Below are 15,336 nucleotides of genomic sequence, written 5' to 3' on the forward strand. Positions count from 1 at the left end.
AAAATCTCAACAACCATGTGTACAACCTTTTTCTAGTTTTGAACCAGTTTTTTATTTTTATTTTCTTATTTTCCTCATCTCATAGTTATTATCAGTGTATAATAAAGTATTATAAAGCTTGAATAAATCATCTGTTTAAAAACATCTAGCCTAAAGATATTTAGTTTATAAGCATCTTTTTTCCAGAAAAGGAATGTTCAATGATAGATGTTGTAATTGAAACATGTTTCAATAAACAAATATAAGTGAATCCATAGTGTATCAATGTTATCTTTTTTTTTCCAGAAAATTTTACCAATGGAGTCAGCAAAAGATATCTCAACAGGGAAAGATCAAGCAGATATTCAAAAATCAATGGAAAGTTTCGGAATAAAAGATGATCAAAAGGGTCACGAAGATGATGAAAACTATGTAAATGTGTCAAAAGACACTTTCCTACAGGATAGAAATTCTCCTGGTGTAAATTCAGATAGAGTGAAACCAATTGAAAACCCTTATATTATCTCCCTTGATATAGGAACAACTAGCTTAAGGAGCCACATATATGATAAAAATGGATGTATAAGAGGCTCTAGTAGTAAAAGAGTAAGTTACTACTATAGATTAACAGGCCATTAGTGATGTGTGTGGTTATTTGGGATCATGAAGTTTTGAATTTAATAGTCAAACTTTAATCTGAATCTCAAATTTAATAGTCTTTGATAATCTTTTTTCTTTTCAAGGGCTTAGTTCAAACTCCCTAAACCCCCCTGGCTGTTAACATATTCAGAGCAAACTGATTTGATTATAGCTGTTTTATCATATACTTTAGAACATCATGGGGTTTGTATTGTGTGAAGACTCATTGTGGTGATTTACATTATTAATAGAATTTGATGTAAAAAAAAAAGCAGTCAAATACAACATTAAGTAATGACAATAATCATGACTTGGGACAGGTACAAACATTTGCTCAGAAGTCAAACCTTATGTTTGTGTCTTTACAAAATTGAAAAAGTGAGTCTTAGACGTGCTTTTTTTGGTGGGGGTGGCAGATTCAACAATGTATTAGTATGTGATAAGTTCAGTTTAATGGGGACCCACTTTTGGTAGGTCAATGATATTTGGTATGCAGTTGTATTTATATGCACATCTCATTTCCATGGAGATTGTTTGGCCCGCCTCCTCAGTTATAGTCTCTTGACTTTGAAAATTTTGCTTAGTTTGCATGTTAAAGTTTGTGATAAGGTCAGTTTTAAGATGAACCACTAATGGTAAGTCAATGATATTTGGTATGCAGTTGAATAATCGTTTGCCAGTCTAATTTCTATGGAGATTATATTGCCCCGCTGCCCTCCATGGTTTATTGACCTTTAAACTTTTGCATGGTTTACTTGTTAAATATTGTGTTCAGGGCAATTTAATGGGAACCACTTATGATAAGCCAATGGTATTAGGTATACATTTGTATAGGATTGACATTTCTCATTTCCTCGAAGGTAAATGGCCTTGCACCTTCAGTCATGTTTGACATACTTTGGATGTCTTGCATAGTTTGCATGTTAAAGGGGCATTAGCTGTCAAATTCATGTTCACCGATTTGACCCAAATTCTCATATTTGATTTATAACATACTAAAACATATATCCAAATCATAAAAAGTCTAAAATAAACAGTATACAATGCATGGACTCGTTAATATGTATCAGCATTTCGTGTATATTTTAGTCTAGACACCATCTAATTAACCATTGAGATGACCTCCGAAGACTGCTGATGGCTATATAACCCTATATAAACATAAATATAGATATAAATAGATAGCAAACACATGCAATTGGATTTTTCTAGGTCTGTTTGATTTCATATTATAGGTTAAAAAAAATGTTAATCATCGTTTTTACCTGTATAAGAATGAGTTTTTATGGATCAAATCAGTCAACCAGATGGTTTACCTTTGTTTCACTTTCAATGTTGGCACTCTTTTCCTTTTAATAGCTGAACACGCCTAGTTTATGCATAACCCATCTCTAGCTAAGGGGTTAAATTGAAGGTCACATGAATACGGATTCAATGAGGTCAAATTATTCACTTGAATAATTCATCAGCGATGTATTTTAGCTTATTTTGAAAAAAAATGAACTAAATTGGCTGCTAAATGCGAATTATTATATCACTATTTCACTTATATTAATGATTGAAAAAAATCATTAATTTCCACATTTGTATTATACCATCAATGTTGCATAAAGGCAAGACAGATCTCTGTGTCAACAGTTTATTTTTTTTGTAACTTTTCAGATTGAATTACTACATCCAAAACCTGGTTGGTCAGAAATGGTTCCAGATGTTTTATATAAACAAGTTGTTTCCTGTATAACAGAGTCAATGAAAGGTAAATAATGGCTTAAGTTTTTTGTCCAGAAGACCACAAGGCCTCTCATTCGAATACACTATAACTGATTGCATATATAAAGAAAAAAAGCAAAAACAGAATAAAAAAAAATGTCCATAAGTGTAGGCCCAAAATAGGTACTTATAGGTGTAATACCACCAAATCATAGTACATGACATCCGGTTGCATACGAAAATAGGTTGAAAAAAAATATTCCCTTGAATTTGACAGTTGTAGGTAATTAATCCTACATTTCATTGCAGTAAAACATTTCTGGGTCATAGACATATATCTTGGGTATTTAAAAGCACCATTATTTTTTTATTTGGGGTTTCTATAGAATATTTTGGAAAATTGAGGTTACATGGTTACTAAAGCTTGTACACACGTTAATAAAAGTTGAAAATTTGATTGGTTAACTTCCAGTGATGGTTATTTTCTTATATGCAACTGTTATGTGAAATTTTTTCTATAGTACTGGACAGGATAAAACTTTACTCATGCCAAGTATTTTTTTATTTGAAACAAAGATAAATTCTGCACAATTTTTTTGAAAAGTGCAAATTTAACAAAGACTAATAGGGGAAAATCAATGGTGGTATTACACCTTATAGATATCATCAGTACAAAAACTATACTAGATAAGACTGTACTAGAATGGCTATTTATAACTATAAGTAAGTTCAACTGAATATTCTCCCTGGATATTTAGTAGTCAATGTAGCAGGGGGCACTTGATGGAATGCTGTGAAGTATACATCAAAAAGACAGCAACCCAATGATTAAAAAAAAAACAAAACTGAAAGATCTAAATTTAACACACAGTCAGGATTCTACTTCGTCAATATTATCTCCCCATTACGCCACCTAATTTTTAATATCGTAAAAATGGAAGCAAAAGTTCAAAAATATTTAAAAAAATTCTAATTAAATATTTTGTGGAAGGGCAGACTAAATATTTTCAGAGGTTGAAGAACAATTACCCTAGATAATATGCACAAAAAATGAAATTTTTTTGAAGTTATGCATTTTTAAGATCCACCAGAAAAGTTTGTCGTCAAGTACTTTTAGTAAAAATTTGTTATTCGAACACACCTACTCTTTTGTTATGACTCATTAGAAAGGTATTTCACTTGACCCATATATTTCACCTTTTAGTACGGTTAATTTTTAATATTATTGTATCAACCTACATCCTAAATATATGAAAATAATAGAATCTGAAACGAGATGATGTATCAAATATTTTTCTTTTATACGTTTTCAAGACAGAATAGTCAACTCAAACATGCCTGAACCTGAAAAGGTGTACTCAACTTTCACTTTTGATGAAATTATTGCCCATTTTGGGGATTTTTTCCAAAAAAACTGTCACCAGGGGCAGAGATGCAAATTGATGCTTTAAAAGGATAAATCGATTATCTTCCTTTGGAATTTTTTTTTTGCAGAATTTATGCTTATGCAGAAAAAAGATCCATGAGAATTTGCACCTACCGCAAACTACTGTTTTGTGAAAATTTGTCTATGATTTAAAAGTTTACAAATATCTGGAAGCTCAATTCAATAATTTAAGTAAAAACACATACATAACATGCATAAAATCCTAAATAAGCACATTTAATAAACTTTTAAAGCCAATAGAAACAGATATAAACAATTCAAATTTACCAACTTCGCCTTTTTTACCTTCTCTAACAAAGAGTTCCATTTCTTTTGTTTAATTTCAACTGGGTTTCCGCTTGCACAAGGTCTTCTACAATAGATTTCTAAAATTATGACAAGTTCAAAATTGTGGGTGAATTAAACAGTGATGAAAAGTTGTATCACTGGAAATTATACCTCTTCTGGTTATAGTTATATACAAATAATTGCATAAAATGTTCACATACTTCTGACACATGTTATTCTAGGACAAAATATGTGCATAGACTGTTTGATTTCTTTGCTGATTCTAGTCTGTAATTTGTTGATGTTATCTGGCATTTGTGTGGTTAAATGCTGATGCTTGGGGCCTTCATGAACTTGCACTGAGGTGTTAGATTTTGCTACATGTTAAAGATGATTAAAGCATTTTTGCTTTGCTTTATGATGTCAAGTGCATGTAGGGATTTTGTGTCATGATTTATTATGCATATCTCTTCATTTCACCTTAATAATTTATGGAAAAAAATTAAATAATCCTCTTCTGAATAATGACATATTTCTAAAACTTTCCAAAACCTTTCTTATTATATTATGACTTAATTAGTAGTTGCCAGTTATCATAAATTGTATTATTTAAATGGCTGGACATCAAGCCAGTTAGGGAACTTATAGATATATTGGGCTTGCTGTAACATCATTTATTATGTCATGTTTACAAGTTTAGTGTCACTATAATGAACATATTAGTTTCTTACTTACATAAAGCATTTTAACCATTTAACTAACTAGCCTGGTAAATATCCTCTTTGTAAGTTGTCATTATTTTTTTATTAATTCACAATACCGTAATTTTATTTGTTTCAGCTGCCAGTATCAAAGTGAACCAGGTTACATGTATGGGAATCACTACACAACGAAATACGTTTATTACATGGGACAGGTAGAAATCGTTACTTTCTTATGTTATACCCCACAACATGGTCATAGAAGGGATGTAAAGTGTTTTTCTATATTGATATATGGCTTGAATGAAATGAGGTGAAGTTAATACTCTAATGAGACTGCAACACAACAATAAAATAAGGACTCCTGAGACATCTAGAGGTCAACAAACTAGTGTCTTCAACAAAAGACAAGTGTCTATTCAATGTGACAAAGTGTAAATGTTCTTGTCCATAACACCTGTTTAGGCCAATAAAGGCAACCACAAACATATGCACTCGCCAATATTTAGTATTTTCAAGCAAGGAGAGTTTGTTACATGTACATAGAAGATTTGTTTATCAGTAGTATCATTGAAATGAAAGATATTTAAAATACAGTACAAAAAGCTTTTTTTTTAATGTGAACCTGACAGGTGAAACTTATGCATTTTATAGAACTTAATACAATTGACCTAATACTCCTTAGGAATGAGGAATAAAGCCCATATTAGTTTGTCCCATATCGACTCCTGTCCATCTTCACAATTTTCAGACAGCTCAGCTTCATTTTGGTTTTTAGCTCACCTTGCCCACAGGGCCAAGTGAGCTTTTCTCATCACTTGGCGTCCATCGTCCATCTTCTTCCGTCGTTGCGTTCTCATTAACTTTTACAAAAATCTTCTCCTCTGAAACTAATGAGACAGATTATACCAAACTTGGCCAGAAAACATAATTAGGGTATCTAGTTTAAACAAGGTGTACGATGACCCTGCCTGTCAACCAACATGGCCGACATGGCTAAAAATAGAACATATGGGTAAAATGCAGTTTTTGGCTTTTATCTCTGAAACTTAAGCATTTAGAGCAAATCTGACAATGGGTAAAAATGTTCATCAGGTGAAGATCTATCTGACCTGAAATTTTCAGACGAATCAGACAATCCCTTATTGGGTTGCTGCCCCTACTGCTGTCTACAAACAAGTCAACATGACCAAAATTGACAATTGACCCCTTAAGGAGTTATTGCCCTTTAAAGTCAATTTTTATAACAATTTTTCGTAAATTTTTGTAATCTTTTACAAAAATCTTCTCCTCTGAAACTACTGAGACAAATTTTACCAAACTTGGCCACAATCATCATTAGGATATTTAGTTTGAAAATTTTGTATGATGATCTCGCCTGCCAACCAATTTGGCAGACATGGCTAAAAATAGAACATAAGGGTACAATACAGTTTTTGGCTTATATCTCGGAAACTTAAGCATTAAGAGCAAATCTGACTTGGTAAAAATGTTCATCAGGTTTAGATCTATCTGCCCTTTAAATTTTCAGACAAATCAGACAAGCCCTTGTTTGGTTGCTGCCCTGAATTGGTAATTTTAAGGAAATTTTGCAGTCTTTGGTTATTTTGAATATTATTTTAGATAAGATAAATTTTCAACAGCAATAATGTTCAGCAAAGTAAAATCTACAAATAAGTTAACAATGATCAAAATTGTCAATTGACAAGTTATTGGAGTTATTGTCCTTATATAGTCATTTTCTGCAATTTTTTGGTAATTTTTGTAAACTTTTTTCAAAAATGTTCTGCTTTTAATTTAACAACTGGGCCAAATTAAACCAAACTTGGCCTCAATCATCATTAGGGTATTTAATACTATTTATTATGATTTTAACCTTATTAAACATGATTTCCAAAACCACATTAGATACAGGTGAGCGACACAGGCTCTTGAGAGCCTCTAGTTTTATGATGCCTTGTGCCTTTTTATACGACCGCAAAAAAATTTTTGTGGTCGTATATTGGTATGACGTTGGCGTCGTCGTCGTCGTCAGGCGTCGTCCGGCGTCGTCCGAAGACACATTGGTTTTCGCACTCTAACTTTAGTTTAAGTGAATGGATCTCTATGAAATTTTACCATAAGGTTCAATACCACAAAAGGAAGGTTGGGATTGATTTTGGGGGTTATGGTACCAACAGTTAAGGAATTAGGGGCCAAAAAGTGGCCAAAAATAAGCATTTTTGTAACTTCCAGACATAACTTGTGTGTTAGTGTATGGATCTCTCTGACATTGTACCACAAGGTTCCATATCACAAAAGGAATGCTGGGATTGATTTTGGGGGTAATTGCCTCAAAATTTTAGGAATTAGGGGCCGAAAAAGGGGCAAAAAACGAGCATTTTTCTAGTTTCATGACAATAACTAGTGTGTAAGTGTATGGATCTTTCTGAAATTGTACTACAAGGTTCCATATCACAAAGGGAAAGCTGGAATTCATTTTGGGGGTAATTGCTTCAAAATTTTAGGAATTAGGGGCCAAAAAAGGGGCAAAAAACAAGCATTTTTCTAGTTTCAGGACAATAACTTGTGTGTAAGTGTATAGATCTTTCTGAAATTGTACTACAAGGTTCCATATCACAAAGGGAAAGTTGGGTTTGAGTTTGGGGGTGATTGCCAATGTTGCCAAGTGACATGATATTCGCGTGTAATACACGCTTTTTCAATGGTTTACACGCGAGGATTTTGTCACATGGCGTGTACACGCTTTTCACCACTTTACACGCAATTACACGCTTTTTCGTTGTTTTGATTTTTTGGTCGATAGTGATATCGCGATTCTCGGGTTTTTTCATTAGTAGACGATAAATACCGAAAATTCCAAAGTAATTGTTAAGACGCCATTGTTTTTTTTTTATCATGATGGACTAACCATGCTAACAGCAAAGGTTCTTAAAGGTAAGTTGGTTTGTGATTAGTTTTTACGATTTTGTGACGATCTTTCTTTCAAATTCACTTAGGGGAAATGTCCACAGAAAGAGGTCGCTTTCAGGGCCTGTACCGTCGTCTAGAGAGCCGATTGCTAAGCGAAAACGATGTGTGCGTACCAAGTCCAAGATATATAAATAAAACAGTTCGAGTTTAAATATCGAGGGACGAGTAACGCATTGTGCACCCTGTGTTGCAATCATAACAATACATGTGAGAGGGGAACTATGTAGCTATTTGATTAAACATTTAACATGTTTTATCAATACTAGAATGGTAATCAAATTATAAAATATTTTTTCTTTTTTCAGTTTCCAATCTAGCCAACGGCAACGGATTTCCACAGGCCATAGGGGATGGAAATATCACGGAACTGTTGGATCAGTTCTCATAGTACCAGCTGTCTTCTGATGAACTACCCAGTTTGACCAGGCAATAGCAACATATATAGTTTGTTGGGAGCAATGGCAGAGATTAAAGATGACATTTTTGATGGCAAAAAAACGTTATGACACTCTTTCAAAGCATGATAAAGCTATTTTAGTTCAGCCAAATATCAATTCTGACTGTCAGAGAGCATTTTCAATTATAAAGAAATTCACACTGAATTCTGATCAGAACTTGACAATGATATATTGTGTGCCTTGTTATCAAGTAAATGTAACCAAACTGGCAGTTGTTTTGAATATGTGCCTAGTGGTGTTGCTTTAAAAGCAGCAAAACAGACCACTGTTGAATACAATAAAAGTTTACAGTTGAATATTGTTTCTTGTATTTAATAACAAATTTGTATAATGTGAAATTATGAACATTGTTCACATTAAAAAGTTCGCATCTAAGTCACGCGTTTTCACACGCTTTTTGACATGTCATGTCATGTCATTACATGATTTCTCATTGTCAGAGGTTGGCAAGTATGGTGATTGCCCTAAACGTTTAGGAATTGGGGGCCAAAAAGGGGCCAAAAATAAGCATTTTACTAGTTTCCAGACAATAACTTGTGTTCAAGTGTATGGATCTCTCTGAAATTGTACTGCAAGGTACCATACCACAAAGGGAAGGCTGGGATTGATGATGGGGGTAATTGTCTCAATATTTTAGGAATTAAGGGCCAAAAAGGGGCAAAAAACAGGCATTTTTCTAGTTTCAGGACAATAACTTGTGTGTAAGTGTATGGATCTTTCTGAAATTGTACTACAAGGTTCCATATCACAAAGGGAAAGCTGGGTTTGAGTTTGGGGGTAATTGCCCAAAACGTTTAGGAATTTGGGGCCAAAAAGGGGCCAAAAAACACATTTTTCTAGTTTCCAGACAATAACTTGTGTTCAAGTGTATGGATCTCTCTAAAATTGTACTGCAAGGTACCATACCACAAAGGGAAGGCTGGGATTGAGTTTGGGGGTGATGAATCATAAGGGGGTGCAAAAAATTTTGGGGGGGATTTTTTTTTTTTTTTCCTTTTTTTTTCTTTTAAAATTTTCCATTTTAAGTTGGTTATTTCCGATTTATATTTAAAAGCAAATAATAATGATATGGTAGGAGATACACACCAAACAGGATGTGTAAATTATTATATAATAAGTATTGTGCAATAGCAAGAAATTTTCAATTGCACAGTATTGCACAATAGCAAGAAATCTTCAATTGCACAGTATTGTGCAATAGCAAGAAATCTTCAATTGCACAGTATTGCACAATAGCAAGAAATATTCAATAGCACAATATTGCGCAATAGCAAGAAATTGTCAATTGTACAGTATTGCGCAATAGCAAGAAATATTTAATTGCACAGTATTGTGCAAAAGAAGATACTTCGTATAAATTGCTTATTTCTTGACCAATTTCAATGGGGTTTTATTCTTGAATTCTTGGGGTTCTTTAATATGCTGAATCTAACCGTGTATTTAGTTTTTGGATTTTGGGCCCCGTTTTTAAATTGGTCCACATTGAGGTTCAAAGGGTCCAAAATTAAACTTTGTTTGATTTCATCAAAAATTGAATTATTGGGGTTCTTTGATATGCCGAATCTAACCGTGTATTTAGATTCTTAATTTTTGGTTCCGTTTTCAAATTGGTCTACATTAAGGTCCAAAGGGTCCAAAATTAAACTTAGTTTGATTTTAATAAAAATTGAATTCTTAGGGTTCTTTGATATGCTGAATCTAAACATGTATTTAGATTTTTGATTATGGGCCCAGTTTTCAAGTTGGTCCAAATCGGGGTCCAAAATTAAACTTTGTTTGATTTCAACAAAAATTGAATATATAGGGTTCTTTGATATGCTGAATCTAACCATGTATTTAGATTTTTGATTTTTGGGCCCCGTTATCAACTTTGTCCACATTGAGGTCAAAAGGGTCCAAAATTAAACTTTGTTTGATTTCATCAAAAATTGAATTCTTGGGGTTCTTTGATATACTGAATCTAACCATGTATTTAGATTTTGGATATTGGACCATAATAGGTGAATGTCCAATTTAAAATTTTTAAGTTCTTAGACCACATTCATTCTGTGTCAGAAATCTATGCTGTGTCAAATATTTAATCACAATCCAAATGCAAAGCTGTATCAAGCTTGAATGTTGTGTCCATACTTGCCCCAACTGTTCAGGGTTCGACCTCTGCGGTCGTATCAAGCTGCGCCCTGCGGAGCTTTTTATTGTCACTTATATTGATGATTATCATTTTATATTTACTAACCCATCCTGCACTTTTTTTCACACTCTTCAGGGCAATAAATTACATTTGAAGATATTTATAGACTGTGTCCAAGTGTAAAGTTTTTTCCAAAATCTTGTTCAGATCAAGGCATACAAAAGTATGAAATTTCTTTTTTCTATAACTGCTTACAAATAAATAGTTGATACTTATGGGGAAATATTACTGATATATATCAGGGGGGGGGGGGGGGGGAAATCACTATCTTTTCACAAAGGCTTGTCTATGTCTTTGATTTTATCTTTCATATCAAGGAGAAATGGTATGATTTACACATGTCACTCAAACTCACATTTGATTAGTATTTTTTTATTATGACAGTAGTTATGACAGAACTTGTGCTTTTATTAGGGAAACAGTAAAGGTTAAAAAAATTTGAACGGCAACATTTGTTAATACCAAGCATGAAAACATAGATTTTAAATTCACTGAGCCCTTTGCTGTTAATAATGCATACATTTTTTTTGATAGAGCTTTTTATAGTAAAGGCTTCATGTTTTGTAGGGAAACAGGAGAATATTTCCACAATTTTTTAACATGGCAAGATCTAAGGGCAAGGGATACAGTGAAAAATTGGAATAGTTCATACAAGATGAAGGTAACTATACATCAATTGAATTGGACAATAGAGGATGATTTTAAAGAAAACATGCATATACAATATTAGGTCAATGTCAGAAAAATATCACTTTTTTGTATGAGGATTAGAAATTGTGGAAGGATGAGGTTTGCCAAGCCCTTTTTCAGTTTTCAGTTTCAAGCTGAATACAAAAAAATTGATAATTTTTCTGAAATTGATCTAATATAGCTTTCTATACTGCAGTTAAAATGGATTTAATTTGAGCCATGAAAATGTGAACACAAGAATTAAACTATTTTTTTATTCCTACACAAACCGCGATTAGTGATGAAACAAGATGTGACATGAAATCAACATTGCACGAAATATCAATTTCTTACTCTATTTGGTAGATAAAGACAACAGGAAGTGTTCAAGCTGTAGTATAAAAATAATTATGTTGCCTTTAATTTTAGATGATAAATTAAGACAAATTTCAAGTATACAATATCTCAAAATGAACAAAACTTCTTATTTCAACTGTATACTTCTAGTTTATTCTCATCTTTTGTGAGTTTTGACCAATTGCTAATATATTGACCAATCTATGAGTATCATTTTAAGAAAAATATAGATCTGATAAAAATGTGTAAATTTTGTGATGGAGGCTATTTACCTTTCAATTATATATTGACATGTATGTATACAACATGATTCATTTTAATCTTTTTATATAATATACAACTAATTAACACTGTCTGGTTTCAGTTTCTAAATAGTGGGTCATCAATACTTCACACATTTACAAGACAAAAGAGATTCTTAGCTGCCAGTGTTTTAAAATTCATGTCTCCTCAGGTATGTTAAATTGATATTCACATAAAAAGGATACATGTATATGAGGAGGATAAGTAAGACAACAAATCACTTGAAAAAACATTTAAGAAATAGAAAATATAGACTGTGCAATGGGTTTTGCTCATTGTTGAAGGCCATACAGTGACCTATAGTAAACTTTTATGTAACTTGGTCTCTGGTGGAGAGTTGTCTCATTGGCAATTATACCACATCTTCTTATTTTTATATTGTATTTATCTAATGATATTTGTTACAAGCAGATGCTATAAATGGCTTAAAAAAACATTACAGTTCAAAAAAGATGGCCTCATATTAAAATAACGATGAATTTGATACATGAACAAGCAGTCTAAAAGACATGATAGTCATTGACATACTTTCCCGACATTTGAACATGTACAGTAATGGTGGTCAGTTATTTAAAACAATGGAAATTTATCTTCAAGGGTTATGGATTTTGTGAAATTACGAGAAGACAAAATATATAGTATACTTAGTGTCAATGTTTGATAATTTTTTCATGAATGCAGTCAATATTGTCTGTTTTAGACATGTATAATTGTATTGGTACCAAAAGACAAAACTGAAACTAAAATATACAATAGAAAAGTTGATTTTAACTGTACTATCACAAGCTTCCCTTTTCCAGATAATGATCTTCCTCCAGCTGTATCCTATGATTAGAAGATTTTACAACATGTATTTGATATGCTAAAATATGTTATAATGCAATTGACTTGAAAAAGCAAAATCTCCCATTAACACAAAAGTTACATTTTTTTTATGCCCCCGCCGTCACTGGAGGGGGCATTAATTGTTACCCTTGTCCGTACTTACGTTGGGATGTACGTTTGGAAAGACAGACGTACGTACAGACAAGGGTAACGATTAATTCCCCCTCCAGCAGGGGTTGATGATGTTGTCCGTACGTACATCTGTCTGTCCGAATGTACATCCCGAAATTGGTTTCCGTTCTCTAACTTTTGTTTGCCTCAACCAAATGTTATGAAACTTATACACAATGCTTATTACCACAAAACACAATTATGAATTTGGGTGGCGTCACTTTAACCATTCTTGAGTTATGCCCCTTTAAAAGGTTTTATGCAAGAAGGGGCATCATCTGTGTCCCACGGACACATTCTTCATTTACTTTTTTTCTCTTTTTTTGCCATGGCGTTGTCAGTTTATTTTTGACTTATGAGTTTGAATGTCCCTTTGGTATCTTATGCTTCTCTTTTACTTTTAATGAGTTACAGAGCAATGATTTCTTTTCAATTACAGTTAAATAGGCTATCATTTCTAATGATTTGACAATTTAAATTATTAACTATCCTCTTACAAATACTGGCAAAGTCAATTAAATTTTGTGAGATGACATCATGAAATCTGCTTAGTATTTTTTTCTGATTTTTGGTTTTTGTCTTCTTGAGCAGCAGTATCAGGATCTATCAGCCAATGACTTATAGTACCAGCTCATTTTGACCCTTCTTCCAAATTATGTGTGCTCTTTTATTTCGTTGTTCATGTTAGTGGTCATCCTACATCCATATATAAAAGTGCAAGGAGCAGGGGTGTGACCATTCAGAATGTTCATAGTGCTGTATTACTGGTAAGGGTATTAGGCTTGAATTCTGAAAAGAACATCTGTAGTGATAGCTAAAGTCCATGTTAGTAGCATGCTGTCTTGTATAGATTGAAGAAACAGTTGTATACCTGCTAACTTTTCCCTGGTAGCAGTGCAAACTCATGTTGATACTTGACCTTGTTGACTTTTGTGCTTATAGCGGTGAAAACTGAGTTTGTGAATATTTACAATCTCCATTGATTATGTCTGCTGTTACTAGGTTAATGATGTTGTCAGTTGTGAAAAATATCCAGATTTTGTCTTCATCGTCATCATCTGGTTCATTGGTCAGTGTAAGATTTTTGTGATTAAGTCTGATTGTCAGTTACTATATAAGTAATCAGTTTACTACATTTTGTGTATAGAATGATTGTAAGATATGTATATCTGTGTGAGAGGGTTCATTTGACCTTAACCCCATTTTCATGTTTCAGTGGTCAACCTTAAGTTTTTGTGAGTCAACATCTTGGATACATTACTATAAGTAATAGATCAATTATATTCGGTGTACAGTTCTATAATGATTGTCAGGTGTACATCTGTCTGACAGAGTTCATATGACCTTGACTGCATTATGATTGATTGTTTATACTGTTAAGTTATGAAACCTGTTCACCTTGATCTTTTTTGACACAGCATCTGTATGGCATTTATTAAGTGTATGCTTAAAATAATTCACAGAATTGATTAACTAAAAATAGTGATGTCTATATATTTATTTTCCCTTACTTCTGTTTGTAAATAACAACATGAGCTGACTGCCTTACAATAAGTGAAGTATATTATTCATGTTTTCTATTGGTCCAAGGACACAGTTATCGTCCTTTGGTTTTCGTTGTCTACGAATATAGTCCCTAGTGTGAACAGTGTATAACTTGCATTTTTTTTTGATACACTTTCCCAATTTATTTCTTGATATTTTATGCATGAAATATTAAGTAAGGGGATGAAATTACATGTTAAAAAAATTTGGGTGCTGAATCTTTATGTTAAGTAGTGATTTGGTCCAGTTAAAAAAGGTCAAAAATTAGAATGTCGGAAGCTGTCAAACTGAATTTTAGCCCCCCTTAACACAGAATTGTCAATATTTTGAGTTAGAGCTGGTAGAAGTTTCTATAATTTTGATATTATTTGTATCAATAGTAGTACACTACACTGTAAAAATCTTTTTGAGATAGAGCAGGTGCGATTTTTTTAATTTAAATTTATTGTCTAAAAGAAATGCACTACGAAATAACTGTGTTCTCGGGCCTAAGAGATGAATTCCGTAAATGTAGATTCTGTACTTTGGCAACTTTCCTGAATGGTTTTCTGGTTTCAATTTGTCAAACTCAATAAAAGTAAAGGATTTACATCTTTGTTTGACAGAAATTCTGTTAAAATGTCCCATTTTGGCATTATACGGCTAAAATAAGCATTTTAAAGCAGTTTCCATTTTATGCCTAAGAGCCATGCTGACTTTCTATCTGACAGCTTTTTATGTTCCTGATATTTGTGTTTCTATGCTTAAATCAAATTTAATTAACCATTTGTGAACTCGGAATCTAGAGAAAAGTAGATTATCACAGAAAAAATGTGCAGAATATTTGTATTTATGTCCCTGGTTAAACGGCCTGTTTGATGTATGTGAAATGTGAAGAGCTTTGTACATAAAATCTGTAGTCCGTCACAAATATTTCACTAAATCTGTAAAAAAAACACTTTACAATGATCAGTACACCCTATTCATTTCATATGCTACCATAATTTTGTTCTTTAGGATAGTAAGTGGTTCAAATATATGCCAAATGAGACTAAAACTACATGCAAGTTTTCCATTGAAAAGTGAAAAACTGGTCATCAGACCATACTGTCTGCAAAAAAA

General features: G+C 32.7%; 1 protein-coding gene across 3 annotated transcripts in view; it reads left to right on the forward strand.

The window, feature by feature from the left end:
• The window catches only part of LOC127698271 (putative glycerol kinase 5), a 64,209-nt gene that overhangs the window by 11,472 nt on the left and 37,401 nt on the right, over positions 1-15,336 (forward strand). For all 3 annotated transcript variants that reach the window (XM_052201659.1, XM_052201661.1, XM_052201660.1), the window contains exons 2-6: positions 286-585; positions 2,281-2,374; positions 4,883-4,958; positions 10,933-11,026; positions 11,756-11,845. In XM_052201659.1, coding sequence (XP_052057619.1) covers positions 286-585; positions 2,281-2,374; positions 4,883-4,958; positions 10,933-11,026; positions 11,756-11,845 — 654 coding nt within the window. The remainder of the gene's footprint in view (positions 1-285; positions 586-2,280; positions 2,375-4,882; positions 4,959-10,932; positions 11,027-11,755; positions 11,846-15,336) is intronic.

This window comes from Mytilus californianus, unplaced genomic scaffold (assembly GCF_021869535.1).
Source record: "Mytilus californianus isolate M0D057914Y unplaced genomic scaffold, xbMytCali1.0.p SCAF_4, whole genome shotgun sequence".
Lineage (NCBI taxonomy): Eukaryota > Metazoa > Mollusca > Bivalvia > Mytilida > Mytilidae > Mytilus > Mytilus californianus.